The 15,204-nt window shown below is 43.0% G+C and overlaps 1 protein-coding gene across 1 annotated transcript in view; it reads left to right on the top strand.

Annotated features, from left to right (window-relative positions):
* The first annotated feature begins 3,676 nt into the window (after positions 1–3,676).
* The window catches only part of MPPED2 (metallophosphoesterase domain containing 2), a 94,756-nt gene continuing 83,228 nt past the window's right edge, over positions 3,677–15,204 (top strand). Inside the window, exons 1-2 of the mRNA XM_030451224.1 lie at positions 3,677–3,791; positions 8,845–9,088. Coding sequence (XP_030307084.1) covers positions 8,961–9,088 — 128 coding nt within the window. The 5' untranslated portion in view covers positions 3,677–3,791; positions 8,845–8,960. The remainder of the gene's footprint in view (positions 3,792–8,844; positions 9,089–15,204) is intronic.

Raw genomic sequence — 15,204 nt, 5'->3', positions numbered from 1 at the left:
ATACAAACAGGAACCCTTGGTGCTCTGGTCTTAAAATGACTAAAAATCCAGGAAATACATGTACTAAAAAAAAACCCCAAAGCCCTCTGATAGTCTGTCCAAACTAACAAGTAGTGTGAGGCCCAACTTCTTCTGTACCTGTAGCAAATGCTTAGGCTGGTCTTGTGTGCTTTGTAAAACAGGACAAATAAGTGGCAGAGGAATGGGGAAGTTTTGGAAACACTCTTAGAGTAACATTGTTGATCATTTTATACAGTGAGACATGGCCTTGTATTCAGGTCTTCCCTTCTTTGGTCAGAGAATGGAATATTCTTGAACTCACTTTGAGAGTACTCTCAACAAACAACATGCAGCACATTCTGGAGGACAATAAAGCACCACATCACATAGTGCATCCTGACCAGTTAGGATCTGAATCAGGACAGTACCAGCCCAGTATCCAACCCACCATAGCCCAGTATTATGATGTATGGTTTGAAAGGGTTTTTTTAGAGGGTTTTTTTGTTTGTTTGTTTTTTTAAATTCCTTTTACACAGAAAGATCACATGAAAAATCTTTTTATTTAAGGAATGAGTTCTCAGAGGTAGACTTGAAATGATATTTTCATGTATTGCTTCACAGATACACGGGCAAGATTTTTCCCTGCATAAAGAGCAAAGTGAGAGGGGAGTCCATGCTTCATTCTGGACTACTCTATGTGTGTCTCCAAAGCTGTTAGTTCTGCCTTGTGCTTGGCTGAAACTGGAGACAGGGATACCTACGAAGTGTATTAGAGATGAAATTATAGATTTTGAAGAAACTGTACTATTTTTGTGGCATTGTCATGCTTTATAATTTTTAACATAAATCTACTGCATCTGTTCATTTGATGATACTCACTTTGGATTTCTAAAAGTGAAAAAACCCAAAACCCAGCACAAACTCTGAACGTGACTAAAGTTTTATGTATAACATACAGTTTCAGTGTGACAAATAGGAAGTATTATAGTAAACAAAAGCTGCTTGTTCACTGTTTTGAATTTTCCCAACCAGAAAAGTCAGTCTCATGACAGTCACAATAAACAGTTTGTTTACTTTTTAAGTTTTCAAATTTACTTCTGAGATGCTCTTATCAAGCATGTATTAATAAATACACGTTCCAGCCAAAATTAAGTTCTCTATTTCTGTATTTACAGGCTTGTGTGATGTGAATTAGAGAAGAAAGTTGCAAAATGCAACTCCTTTCCTCAGAAAACTCTTAAATCAATTTAAGAAAAATATTTTTCCTTCTTCTAACTTCTCCAGGGCATCCTATTTCTAAAATGGGTACACTTTTGGAAAGCATAGCATTCTCAGGGAAATAGAAAACAAATAGTTTTTAAATGGAAGAGTTTTATTATGTGGTCTTTATAGAAGATGTTTCAGTTTGTTAAGCTATATATTAAAAACAGAACTCCCAGTGTTTGTATTACAGCTTGGTATTGTTGCTGAACAGTTAGTATTATAAAAAAGATGTGACCTTAGAATCAGGCCCTACCCTGGATCCATATGAGCAAAACCCAAGTGCTAGTAACTTTCAGACTACTTACATTCCTTTATATAAGGACCAGCAAATTAGGTAATTTTTTAAAAGATTATTTCAATACTAGGACACTGGGGTAATGTTTGATTTGTCTCTCACAAAAGGTATCAGAGAGGAGGTCTCTGAGCTTTCTAATTCTCAGCACAGTCATCTACCCAGGCTTCTGCTCTCTTTTCCCCTCTGTGCTAGAAGCTCATTTCTGTAGTGCTGGGGGCTCTATATGTGGTTTGGGGACACAAATACAGGAAAAAGTCTTCGCTGCAGCTGCAGAGAAGGGATGCACCAAGTTCAGAATAACACCCTCTCCTTCCCACCCTCCATTTTTATATTTAAGCTGGCAGTGGTGCCCATGAATCTGTTGTGCTCTCTTTGTGCTCTCTTCCCGCCATTGCTCATCTCACTCTTTGCTTTGTTCCATCAGAAGCATTTGTGCAGTTGTGAAGTGGATTGGATGAGGAGATTGACCCACACCAAACCAGACTGGTTTTCCCTGTAGTAACTGGATTGGTTTCATGAAGAGGGTTCCCTGTTCTCACACGAGGACTGGTACAGGGACAGAAGTGGGGTAAGTGGGCTGAAGCTGGATTCTTTATTTAACAGCTATGTCAGAATAAGTGATCTCAGAATATTTGTGCAACTATGGCCTCATGCTCCATTCTAGGCAAAGATTGATTGGGAATGTTGCTTTTTTTCTGTTGAGGACGACTCATCTGTGGGCCTTTTTATCTGAAACAGGAATTTTCCTTTAATGGTTCAGAGTGTTTGCTTGTATTAGAAAGGACAATTACTAGTAAAATCAGACTGAAATATCTAATATAAAATCTTAAAAAAACTTACACAGTTATTCTTTTTTCTTGATTTGCCATGCTTCTAAACAGGACGGTGTATCCTAGTGGATTTCTGTATGGCAATAATGGGGACCTTTCTCATTGTTTTCCACAACAAAGAAAAACCTGCTCAGTTGATATGCATATAAGGTTGGCCAGAGTCAAAATTACTTATTTAAAATATGTAGGGCAGTACTTACTCATAGAGGCCTGCTAGGAGCTTTTATTTTCTGTGAGGTCGATTATACTGACTTATGTGGATTTTTTTTTTTTTCCTGCCTGCTCTAAGTGTATGACTTTGGAAGTCCCCCCTTCCGCTTGCTGTCTTGAAAGTAAAAGAACAAACACCTCTAATCTTTACTTTGTTACTGCTGTGGCTGTTGACACAATTGCTGTGGATTTCAGGAGGAAAAAAAAAAAAGACCCAAAAAGAAAGGAAAAAAAGACAACAACAATCCCTTGGATTCTACCTCTCCACAGAATATCCCCAATTACCCTAAGACAGCGTTCAGCCTCAATGGCTAGCCCTACAGTAGTGTGTGTTTATGGGTTTTTTTTCCTGCTTGCCGAGGTTAGCTTCCCTACAGAAGGAGCAGAGCACTGCATTAATTCCTAACGTTGAAAGGTGTGGAAGACGTGAAAACCCGTGTCGAGGACTATTAATTTCTTTTTTTTTTTTTTTTTTTTTTTTTTCAAATTGTTGTTGTTATTTTTTTTATTTATTTATTTCATTATTTATTTAGGCAGAGGAAGAGCCGAGCAGCGATGCGTGGTGCCGGGCCGGCAGGATGGAAGGGGTGCCAGCCGGGTGCTTTGCCGCGGCCTCCCAGGCGCTGCCCCGCCGCGTGGTTGGGGGGTCCCGGTGGGGTCCCGGCTCTCGCCTCCCCGTTCCCCCGGGGCTGTGGCCGCCGGTACCCCCCCTCCCCGCCTTGACCCCGACTGGGCTGCAGAGCCGCTGCTCCTGCCGGCCTCTCCTGCCTGCTCGGCGGGGGGGAGGCTGTGCTGCACTTGGGAAATGCAGCAGCGATTCCTCCCTCCCTCCCTCCCTGCCCGGGGGGGGTGAAGTGCGAGGCAGCGGGAGGAGCTGTGCGTGTGTGTATGTGTGAGTGTGTGTGTGACTGTGTGTGAGTGTGTGTGTGAGCGAGCAGCGCTCCGTGGCCGCCGTGTTTCCTGGTGCCTGCTCCCTGACCCCAGTGGCAGTCCCGCTCACTGCACCGCGCCCGCCCTCGCCGCCTCCCAGCACCCAGACCCGGACCTGGACCCGGACCCAGGCCGTCGCCAGCACCGGGCACCGCCGCGGGGTCGGGCGCAGGCTCTGCCCCGGCCGCGCCCCCGCAGCCCCATGGAGCGGCCCCGCTGAAGGCATCCCCGACCCGCCCGCAGCAGCAGCCGGCGGAGGGAAGGTGAGCGGCCCCGGGTCGGTGTCTGCATGCTGGGGGGGGGGCAGGGGAGGCGGCGGGGGGCAGCGGCGCACAAAGCGGCGGGTTAGAGGTGCCGTGTCATGGACGAGAGTGGCGGGGAGGGAAAGAGGGGGGGGGGGCGGGCGGGCAGGCAGGAGCTCCGGCGGCGGCGCCGGGGCCAGCCTTCTGCAAACAATAATAAGGATAAAACTGGCCGCCTGCTCTCCCCGCCTCCCCCGCCGTGACCGCCCCGAGCCCCCTGGGTCGGGTCGGGTCGGTGCGGCGGCGGCGTTTCCCTAATACCGAGGAGGTTTTTTTCAGCTGCGTTGAGCGAGCTGCCCTGCCCTTCCCTCCTCCCCCAGGCCGTGCCCCCGCTGCCCTCCGCCGCCTTGCTTCTTGGCCGGGGTGGAGAGATGGGGGGGGGGAAATGATAAGGGGGGGGGAAGCGTTGCAGCGCTGGAAGTGGCCTGGGGGTGGGAGGCAATGTGGCAGCTCTTAGCTCGGGGGTCGGGGCGGGGGGCGCCGCGGCGGGGCCGGGAGGGTAGGCCGGGGAGCATTGTGCTGGCTGGGGCCAGCGGCAGCCCCGGCGGACGCAGCGCCGAGCAGCCGGCGGGGAACGGGGACGGGGCTCCCGGTACGGAGGGACCGGGGGATGGGAGATGGGGAAGTGTGTGGGGGGTGGGGGTAAGGCAGCAAAAGTAAGGAGGATAGAGTGGGTTGGTTTGCCGTTCCCCGGTGGAGTTTCCCCTCTCCGTTTCGCCGGCGGGAGAACCCGCTTTGAAACCCTGATCCCGGAGGCCGCGAGCACTTGGAAACCTTCCGGGCGTGGGGGCGAGGCGCGGGGGACGGCGCGATTGGCACTGCCAGAATAAAAAGCAGCGGGCATCTTCCCCACCCCCTCTGTCCCCGCCGCGGTCGCCCGGGGCTCGCTGTGGAGTTCACTGCATCCCTCCCCCGAGCATCCTCCCCTTTCTAAAGAATTTCTGTTCAGTGACAGTCGGGGTGGGGGGGTGGGTGCGTGATGTGAACTTTGTGCGCCATGGCACGTATCGCGCAAAAATTGCAGAAATGCCCCCCTCGGTGAAGAGCCGGGGGCTGGGGGGCAGGGCAGGGGGCGCGGGGCGGGGGCTGCGGCACACGCCGGGACGGGGCCGCGCCGGAGCCATTGGCCACCCAGAGCCATCAATCACCGGGAGGGCGAGCCCGGCGCCCCGCGGGGCCGCGGCCCGGGAGCCGGCGGCAGGAGGAGGTGGGGAGCGGCCGGGGCACCAGGTACTGTGGGTCGGCGGTGGGGTAATAGGGGGAGGAGGGGAGAAGTCGGGGTCTGGCCTCCCTGGTGCCTCCGCTTCGGGCTTGGTGGGTAGGCTGGAGCCCGGTGTTACCCGCAAACTGGAGCGGAGCATCGCGGGGGCTGTGGGGCAGTTGCTGAATGGCTCTCGAGGTCGGGGTAACGCACTGTGAGAGCCCGGGGATGCGAGGGCTGCTGCGGCGGCAAGTGCCCGCGCTCCGGCTGGCTGTGCGGTGTTTTGTTGCTGTAACAGTGTCGGGATAGTGGATGTATCAACAGAAGGTGTTGACACGGAATTAACCCTTTCCGTCTCCTGCCTTTCAGAATTTTCTTTTCCTACCCTAAAACAAGCCGGAAGGCAAATTTTTGAAATTCGCATGAGGACGGCGTAAATATTTTATTTGAGGGAAAAAATGTGTTTTTTCGCGTGCCTGTATATGCATATACATCTGTAACGTGAGCTTGTGCGTCTAGCTCTCCGGGAAATGCAACCCCACGTTTTAAAATTGTACATATTTTGTGATCGGTTTTTTTTTGACGTGGCAGGAGTATGATGATTTGAAATTGGCTGCGTGTAAGTTTGCGTCAGCCCTTTTATGAAAAAGTGCCGGTTTATACCTGTAAAACGGAGCAGATGTATACAATAGCACATCTGCCTCGCTGCCGGTACAAATCCACGCTGGGAAAGGTTTGTGGCTCCCAGGATAACAGCTATAATTTGGGAACAGGCAACATGCAGAAAAAACAAACCCAAATAAAAATAATTTAGGTTTTTAATATTATTTCTTAAAACTGCCACATAAGGCGTGAAAAATTCCGCACATTGTTTTACTTGACAGATGTGAAATATATTGCAACTTTTATTCCTTTGTACTCATCTCCTGTATTTAAGCTTCAAAGAGTGATTGCAGTTGGACAAAGAATGGTAGTGATGAAAAAGCCTTTTTTAAAAAATTAATTTTCTTTCAATCTTGGGCCTAAAATAAATTTGTTTTTAAAGTTTTGAAGTGTTCAGATATTTTCTTCAGAGAAGTTCACTGTAAGGAAGGTAATAGATACTTCTGGTAGGTGAGCTCTAGCAGTCTGTGGAGCACTAAATGGAAAACAGAAAATTGACACAGAAGCCAATGTCAATTTTTTTTTCTTTAGTCCGCATTTTTTTTTTTAAATTTCATTTCAAAAGGATGCTTTGTTGGACTTTGTCTTAATTTAATATAGAGATTTATTCTTAAGATTAAAGATTAGAACAATGGGAAGCCATTACAGCTTGCATACTTAAAATCTTACTGAAAGTCAACTTTGAAGTATTTAATACAGCTATTCAAGTATCCTCTTATCATTTGTTTTATGCCAGTTAGTTGTAATTTCTTTCTATAACATGGATTGTTATAAACCTTGTAAAAAAAAGCTTATTATCTTTCTGTATAATGCACTCTCGTGAACAAATTGGATTCTTTTTCTCCATGAGCCAACTACAATATGAAATTTAATGTTGACCTTTCTTATTCTAGATTACTGAAAATAGGGTGATTTAGCAATTCTGAAAGCCCAAGATTGTTTCAGTTGTTGCTTTAACGTGTTGTTTTACATTGTAGCTTTTAATGGCAAAACCTAACTTCAGATAGATTTTTCACACTACTACTTAATTTATCTGGACGCTTAAGTTCTTGCTGTGTAAAAAAAAAAAAACAAACCGGAAAAAAAAAATCAACCCACTACAAAAAACCTTAGGAGTTTTTCCTGGGAGCTTTGACGGCAAGAATTCTTGTTAATGACAGTCATTTCTCTAACAGGAAGATGTTTTCATTTGTATTTACTTTTCAGTGCAGGGCAATTATGCTGCTCTGTGTTGCACACTCTTTCGTAGTTTGTATCTCAAAAGAATTACAGTACTTGGAACAGGACTGCAATTTGAAGCAGGTGTTGTGTTTTACTGTTATGCAAAATAACACTAAAATATAATTGTAAGGGAAATTAAGGAAACAGCTGCAAACTTAGTATGGTAACCACTACATTATGAGCAGTTGTCACACACATCTTACATCATAACACATCTAAGATTTGGTTCTCTAAAGCTTACCTTGCTGTTTTTTTACTCCTGTAACTATTGTGCTTACTCTTAAGAGAGGGGCTTAGTGCAAAGACCAGACTGCAGCCTTAGTTATTGAGATGTACTGTCTCACCAGTGACTCAGTTTTTAAATGGGAACTTTATGGTTTAGTTTCATCTGCATTTTTCCCCTCTCTGTAATGCTAAAGAGAATGAAGGATAGAACCCAATTACTGGAATGAAGGTTGCAGAATGTCTTAACCCAACTAACATATGGGAGTCTACATAGGCCTGAGGTTGTAAAATAGTAAAATAAATGGCCTATAGCAGGCCATCTGCCATTTCCAGGGCATTTTTATCATGCTTCATGCCAAACTGGAAATTAGTCTTTGTATTAAAAATATATTTTGAATACAAATCAAAGATTTCAAATGTTTAATGTTACACATGGCAAACACATTTCTGTCTGGGAGCTGAGAAGACCAGGAATATTACACTGGAAAAACAGTGCTTAGTTTGATGCCCAGGACTCACTCTCTTATCTTTCCTGATTGTCTTCCCAGTAAACACTGATTCACTTTTGTAAATTACACACTAGATGTGACAAATCCACTACTGCATGTAGCAGCTGAAGGGAGGATCAGCTGATGGAGGGTGTTGTGGTCTCATCCAGGTCCTTGCAGCTCTGATAGTGTGGCCCAGCTGAGCATCTGCCTCTCAAACAGGGCTTTTAAAGAGTTGCTCATCTTGAAAGTATTCTTCAACCATCAGCTGATCAATTTTCACAAAGTCCCTCTGAAAGGAAGGCATCTGAGGTATCCTCAGTTTATTGATAAAAGAAATTGAAGCTCAGATTCTGTGCAGGGAAGTCAACAGAAATCAGGTTTGGGAAGTTTCTGGCTATTTTGCTTGTGCTCATTTTATAGAATTCTTCCAGTCTTAATGTGAAATCTGTTTAAGAGCACTTTGAAGAAATGAAAGATAGGGGCGCACAGAGAGGGAAGAGCATTTTTCTTTCATCTTTTGGGGAAATATTTATGCATAAGATTGCACTTAAATCTGTCAGATAAATCATTACTGTGAGATGATGAATCCAAGCCCATTTCCTTCCTAGTGCAGTAAAACATGGATATTCTGTTAAAATTGTCTAGATACTATCCTTTGTCTGGACAGATAAATAGTTTGATTCAGAAGTATTTGGGTGTACCTTTTGCTAGGCAAATGTGAAATTTTCTGCTTTGCATTAGCTTCTTGTGTCTCAGATGTAACTTATTTTGTAAACTTAAAACAGAGCCTTGAAAACAAGTGTGTGTATTTGTGGAAGACTATTGTTCAGGAAACTGGGTCCATTTGTTAATTTCCATTGTTGCAGTTAGCTCAAGATGTGATTTTAAATAAATAGTAGTTAATGTGGAGTATTTAACTGGAGCTTTCAACAGTTTGGGGTTTTTTTGTGGGGGTTTTTGTTTTGTTTTTTTCCCCCAAAGATAAAGCCTTTTTTAAAGCATTTATCCTTTGGATGTATTTAATGATGGTGGCGTTAACTGATAAAGCAATTAAAAATGTGAATAGTAATGCTTGGAGAGTTGGGTGACGAGTACATCAAAAATACAGAAAAAGATATTTGGATAGAAATCGGGAGAGGATAGACCAATAGGTTTGAGTGTGTTTAACATCTTTGAGTTTATAGAAGTGTTTGCTCTCTTTCTTTCGTGGTAGAGGTCTGTGGAGTTGATGAGGAGCTGCTTGGAGTGTGGAGTTGCCTGGAACACAATGCCCTACCCTGCTCCTGGCCTTGGGAAGTTGTGAGCTGCTCATGTTCATAAGGAGGAAGGATGGCTCATGGAATTCCTTCACAAGGCAAAGTTACCATAACGGTGGATGAATACAGCTCCAACCCAACACAGGCGTTTACTCACTACAACATCAATCAGAGCAGGTTCCAGCCTCCGCATGTGCATATGTGAGTATTCCTGAGTATTCCTGACACGGCCATCGTGTGTGTGGGTGTGAGTGGGGCTGTGTGTGCCTTCAGACAGAGCTGCTGCTGGCGGCGTGGGTTGGAAACTGGAAAAATTGGTTAGTCACATCAGCTAACAGGCAAGAGGGTTATCAGATTTCTTACATGGTGTGCTTGACACACACTGCACCATCATCCCCTGCTGCCCGGGGCTCAGTGCCACCGACTTGGTGGAACTTGCCCCAAGGATGGCTGAAATAGGGTCCGTTTTCCTGAAACTTGGCACTTCTGCTGATCCGCACTTTAACTTGCCTGAGGGACCCATTGCTTTAAAATTTAAGCTCCCTTCCCCCCAGCCCTTACACTCAGCTGCGAAATAGGCCTAATTGGGACTAATTGTCCCCCCTGATCACTGAATCCTTTGTCCTCCTGGTTGCGAGTGGAACGTGTGCCGCATGCTGCATTCCACTCGCAACCCGCAGCACAAAGGAGCGGGGGGCTGCCCACCAGTTCCTCCCAAGAAATGCAAATTCTGCCTTAAAACCACGTCTTTGGCCCGAACTTAAAACCAACAAAAGCCTGGGAAGTGGGGAGCTGAAGGCTTCTTACCTCTACCTTGTTATTCCTGTTATTCCTTGTTATTCCTTGCTTGACCCCCAGGATCATTCTGCTGCCCAGTACCTAGGCACAATGCTTTGCTGGAAGAACTAAGTACCAGCTTTAACTCTGAATTTCCTTTCCATTGTTTAGTTAGGTTTGATCTTTATCGGTTATTTCTGTGAGGGTTCTTTTTCTTTTAACATTAATAGACTGAAAAGCACGTGGAACTAAAACAAAGACGGCATCTCTTGACCTCCTGCATACCATTGTTAGGCAGGATTTGGAACTATTGTCACACTATTGAATTTGATAAGGCTTTTGCATAATAAGGGGGGGAAAAGTTGTATGGAACTTCATTGCATTTTTGTTATGTAGAAGCCTGCCGGAAGAGTCACAATGTAAGAGTTCAGCACCTTCTAATAGGATTTCATGTGGCTACAGTCTTCCTAAGGGCAACTTTAGGAAGGATGCTGGAGTCTGTCGTGACTTTCAAGGTGGAAAAGATTTTAGTTTTATTTATTACTCCAGTGATGATGTAACTCTTCTTTTAGAAGTATGTCCATTTTTTTATTCACCTTTCAGACCTTTTGTCCAGCAAGCTTCTGTGCAGTTTGCACTCAAACTGCACTTCAGCCTGACATTAACTATAAATTCTATGTAAAGAATTACTTAAAAACAAACAAAAGAAATGTAGAAAGCAGTTTTAAAGGACCCTCTCTCATTGACATTGATTTCAGTGCGTGCTGAGTTCAGGACCAACTAAATGTGGTGTTGAACACTGCAAAAACTACTCGTGCTTTGTTTCAAAAACTCACAAACATTTATACAGCTACTTGCCAAATAGTTCTGTGTCTTAAAAGATCTTTTACTTGCTTGAAGAAATTATATAATTGAAATAAAAAATGAAACAATAAAATACAATATAGTGAAAGTATTTAAAAGAAATTTTAACTGAAATTTGCAACTTTATTTAACTCAGTAGTTTGGTTTCAAGGCAGAGTATGGCATACTGAAAGGGATAAAAATTTAGAAAAATTGGAAGGAGGTTATTCTCACATTTACAATGGAAGCAAAGCAAACAGTGCTGCAGTGCAGGAGGTGAGTTCAGGTGTAGGTGTGGATAGCTACCAATGGATTCTGGATAACCTGATGGGTCCAAAATTATAGGATCCTACCAGGCATTTGGATTTGGGTTGTGTGGTTTGGCCGTGGGTTTGTGTGTTGGTAAGAGTAGTAGAGTTATTTCTGGGGAGGAGAAACTAGGTGATGTGGTAGCTTCACAGGGAGTCCTTATTTGTCTTCCCAGTGTTTTGTAGTGAAAGCATTATTTATATTTCTGAAAGAGGATGTCATCAAATTAGAAACCTGAACAGAAAACTGGTAAAAGCAGTATTATCAAAGAAACTGATATTTTTACCCTGTTGTATCTTTGCTAGTGTTGTATTGCTGCAGCTCCAAGGATTGTGTGATTTGATTTGGTTTTACAATCTGCTTTTCTTTTTTGCTATCTTAAGCAAACATATGAGGGATTTTTAGGAGGGAACTTGAGGTTTTATTCTTCTCTAGTAAAAAAAAAAGAAATACTTAAAAAATCATGGGATGATGAGGAAGGAGTAAAACAACAGAGGAACTGAGCATTACATGTGTGAATAGCAGGGTAACATTGCCATAGAGTCCTGCTGCATACCATAAATCCGTGGCTGGATGAATATTAAGGATGATGTTATTTCCTAAAGGAAATAATTATTTAAAAAGTAACTTCCTATCAATGTGCATCTTCCCGTGCAAAACTGGGAACTGTATTCTTGACATATACTGAGCCATTTCTGGTTCTGGTATTCTTTGGGCCTGATTCTCATCTTGGGCAAAGTAAATGGAGAGACTGTAGAATATTTCCAGCAGAAACCTGTTGGTTAAGGCACAGTGGCATTATGCTGCCTGTTCTGTGGAACACATGTCCCCTGCTTTTCGTCCTGCTTTTATTTTGTGCCTTTCACGTGGCAGTATCAATGCACTTCAGTCAGCAGGGGTACAGTTCTCTTATCTTGATATGTATTTCTACATCAGCACTTCTTATTGAATCCTTTTAACTCTCCTATCAGGTAAATAACAGTGTATTAAAGCTCCCCTTGCTTGGGCTGGTTGTGACAGCATTTATTTTAGGTTCTGGTATCATATAAATTTTGAATCAATTTGGCCAGTCTTTGTGTTTTATTTTCCTAGTAATTAATGTTGGAACAGGTGTTCTAATGACAATTTATACTGTGCAATTATTTTGAATAAAGGGATATCATGTAAATTTTTTTGTCATCTTAAATGCTCCCACCCACTGATTTCTCTCTTTCTGAAGATGTTATAAAACATTTGTATTTAAATGCTAAGCAATGTTTGCTTTTGGTTACTTTTAATTAACTGCATCACCATAGTTCTCTGCTTTAAAGAGCAGCTGCAAAATAATAACAATTATAATGTGCCTGACTTTTAAGATCATTATTATTCTTCTGAAAGTCTTTGTACTTTCCTGATTTTTATCAGGAATTGTGCCTTCAAGAGGCAAATGCTTTTTGCTCTTTTGCTGTAGTGCTGCCAAGCATTATAAGTTTTTTTTTATATATAAAAAACCCTCCAAAACACTGCTTCTGTTTAGTCCCTTGAGATGTTCTATATGAGGCTATGGTCAGTGGTGCCAGTGATAGCAGAGAGCAGCAGTGGGATGCAGCCTGGGGCCAGGCAGAAGGAACTGAGCAGCTGCAGAAGGCTTCATCCTGTGAAATTGCAACCTCAAAGTAGAGAGGATAAAGAAATATTATGCTATTGTAAGCAAACACTAAGAAAAAAGCAAAAATTACTAGATTTGGAAGATAATTGGATTCATCAGGTATATTTGTCGTTTGCTTAGGGTGTTCTCTCTTTTTGGGGAAGACTTTTTCAGTTCCTCTAACTCTTCAGCTTTACAGCAGCCACCACACTGGGTCTTTAGAACATATTAATTTCACAGGAATTACTAAGACCCAGTTTTGTGGAACCTTCCTGTGTCTCACTGTGGTTTTTGTTGAGTCCACTGGAAGGGAGCTGTGAAGAAAACGGGACAAATCCAAATGGAAAATTGTAGGTTTTAATCAGAGAGGAAAATCTTACTGTCTGGGTAGAACACACCATTTACTTTCAGAGGAAAAAAAAAGAGGGAGAGGAAAATAAACTTTGTGAATATGTTGTGGAAAGTGGATGTTTTGGCAAATCATGTTGCTGAGGGAGAGGGGAGTTTTGTGGTGGTAAGGTGCAGTCAGAGCTGCTGCAGGCTGAGCCTTCTAGAGAAGTTCAATAGCTTTCTTCTGGTCTCACCAGAATGGCTTGGTGGCTTGCTTTTAGGGTACTTGGAGTATATAATAAAATTGTAGTATGGTTTAAATTCAGTGGTCAGGGAATAAGAAATATAGAGGTTTCTGTGCTGGAGCAGAAGTCTTCTAAATGAATTTACACAAACCTGGAGATACATAAAATGATCTGTAACTCTATGATTTTACTGCCTTTTCTGTACTGGAGTAATTCCCTATGTGAATATTCTTATTTTAAAACAAAGAGTAGAAACAGTGTTTTTATATTAATAGAACACTATATGTATAGCTGAATAAGGTGTTTAAATGTATGAGTATGTGTAAATGTGTATATATAATAGTAATATAGAAATAGAGCTGTATAATATATATATATGGGAGAAAAAACTTTAAACTGTGACAAAGCCTTAAATTGTGAAAACTCTGAGACCTATTAGATTACTAACCTTGAGAAATAGCATGTGTGAGGGTTTTTTTGTTTTTTTTTCCTTCGGGAAACCATCTGCATTTAATGGGTTTAGTTAACTCCCACCGAGATTAGGGGGAAAACATGCATTTGATTTGTAACATTCTCAACTTTCTTTTCATGTAAGGTGTGTGATATCTAGGGGGAGGGGAAAAGAGTTGACATTAGTGGAATAAGGACTCATTTGACATTTTACAAATGGCAGAGTTCATACATGTGATAAGACTGATTGAGAGAATACAGAAATTCACTCTTAAGCTAGTTAGCTGTACCTGGTGTGACCAGGCAGGCTGTTTCAGTTGATACTGATGTGACAGTAGGTGATAGTTTTGGTGGAAATTGTTGCCTGGTCCATTAGTAACACTTCTTAGAAAAGCATACATAGCTCATGACCAGCTAAGCCACTTCTCACTATTAGTATTACATAATTTTTCTAAATAAATTGACAAAACCAGTCAAGTCACATTTAAACTCTAGTCATGAAAGTGCGAGTACGTTCAATGAGTGCAGTTAAAACTTGAGCCTTATTTTGGGCACAGTGATTTTTACTGGGGTCATGGTTTCCAATCAGTCAGCTTAGCTTCTCTTTGTGCAGTTTCAGTCCCCTTTCCCTTCCTGGTCCTTCAGTGGCCACTGAAATGCAGCAGTTGACAGCCCGGTGTGTTAAGTAAAACAAACCTGGGGTTTCTTAAACCAACAGCAGCTGCCCTGAAGCAGCTGAGCTCCCTGCAGCAGCAAGGCAGGAGGAGGAGGACAGCTGTAGGTGAGGATCCTGACAGCTGTCCCAAAATATACAATCCCCACACATTAACCGGTTGTGTTTTCCAATTCTCCTGCCATAGGACAATGGAAACTGACAATTATCAATTGTCATTAAGAAACCTTTACTGGATACAAGCATGACTTAATATCTTTTAGGATCAGTGGGGATATTACATTATTTTAAGTTATTTATTTTGCAAAATCTAAGCCTAACATGAGTTCTAAACTTAAACTTGTAAAATGAGAATAAAAACTCATTCATGAGGACACACTTATATTTAAAGCCATTTGAGATGCTGGAGTGGAGCATGCTGAAGGTGAAGTGCTCATATAAGGCTCAGGTATTGCAGTCCTGTAATTAAAACTTGTATTTAGTCCCCTTGTGTTGGTGCAGTTTAGTCATAACATGCTAAACTCTTGAAAAAGTAATCAAGTATCTGACTTTTCTTTTTGTCATTAGAAAAGAAATAACAGCAACCCACCTTTAACAAAATGTTCTGACGTCCCTGGGAGGCTGGTGATGTTCAAGTGCCATTATTACGATGAGGATGGATGTGGTTGTTGTAGTTGATGTGGCTGTTACTAGTGTAGGACAGATTTAAAATAATGTTTTATCAGCAATACCCGATTAGGTACTGTATTTGCAGATTGATCATTCCTCAGATGGAAGCCAGGTCTGGTTTAAACTGGTGACAAAACTCACCTCTAGTACCAGCGGGAGCAGCCTGCTAGAGGAGTCTCCATGCGGAATCACGGCATCCTCATGGTTAGAAAAGACCTCTGAGATCACTGTGTTTAGCCATCAACTCAGAAAAAAAAATTAAAAGCAATTGGTCCCTCAGTATGAGGTGTCAGCCTTGTACAATTTTACCATGGGTTTCTGACTGTGAAAGCAGTGCCTGTAGGTTCCTTGCAGGGCTGGAGGGGGAAAGCTTTTGCCGCTGTGTCACACACTT

This window comes from Calypte anna, chromosome 5 (genome assembly GCF_003957555.1).
Source record: "Calypte anna isolate BGI_N300 chromosome 5, bCalAnn1_v1.p, whole genome shotgun sequence".
Classification (NCBI taxonomy): Eukaryota; Metazoa; Chordata; class Aves; order Apodiformes; family Trochilidae; genus Calypte; species Calypte anna.
The sequence above is the reverse complement of the archived record's forward strand: the minus strand, read 5'-3'. Positions and strand labels throughout refer to the sequence as shown.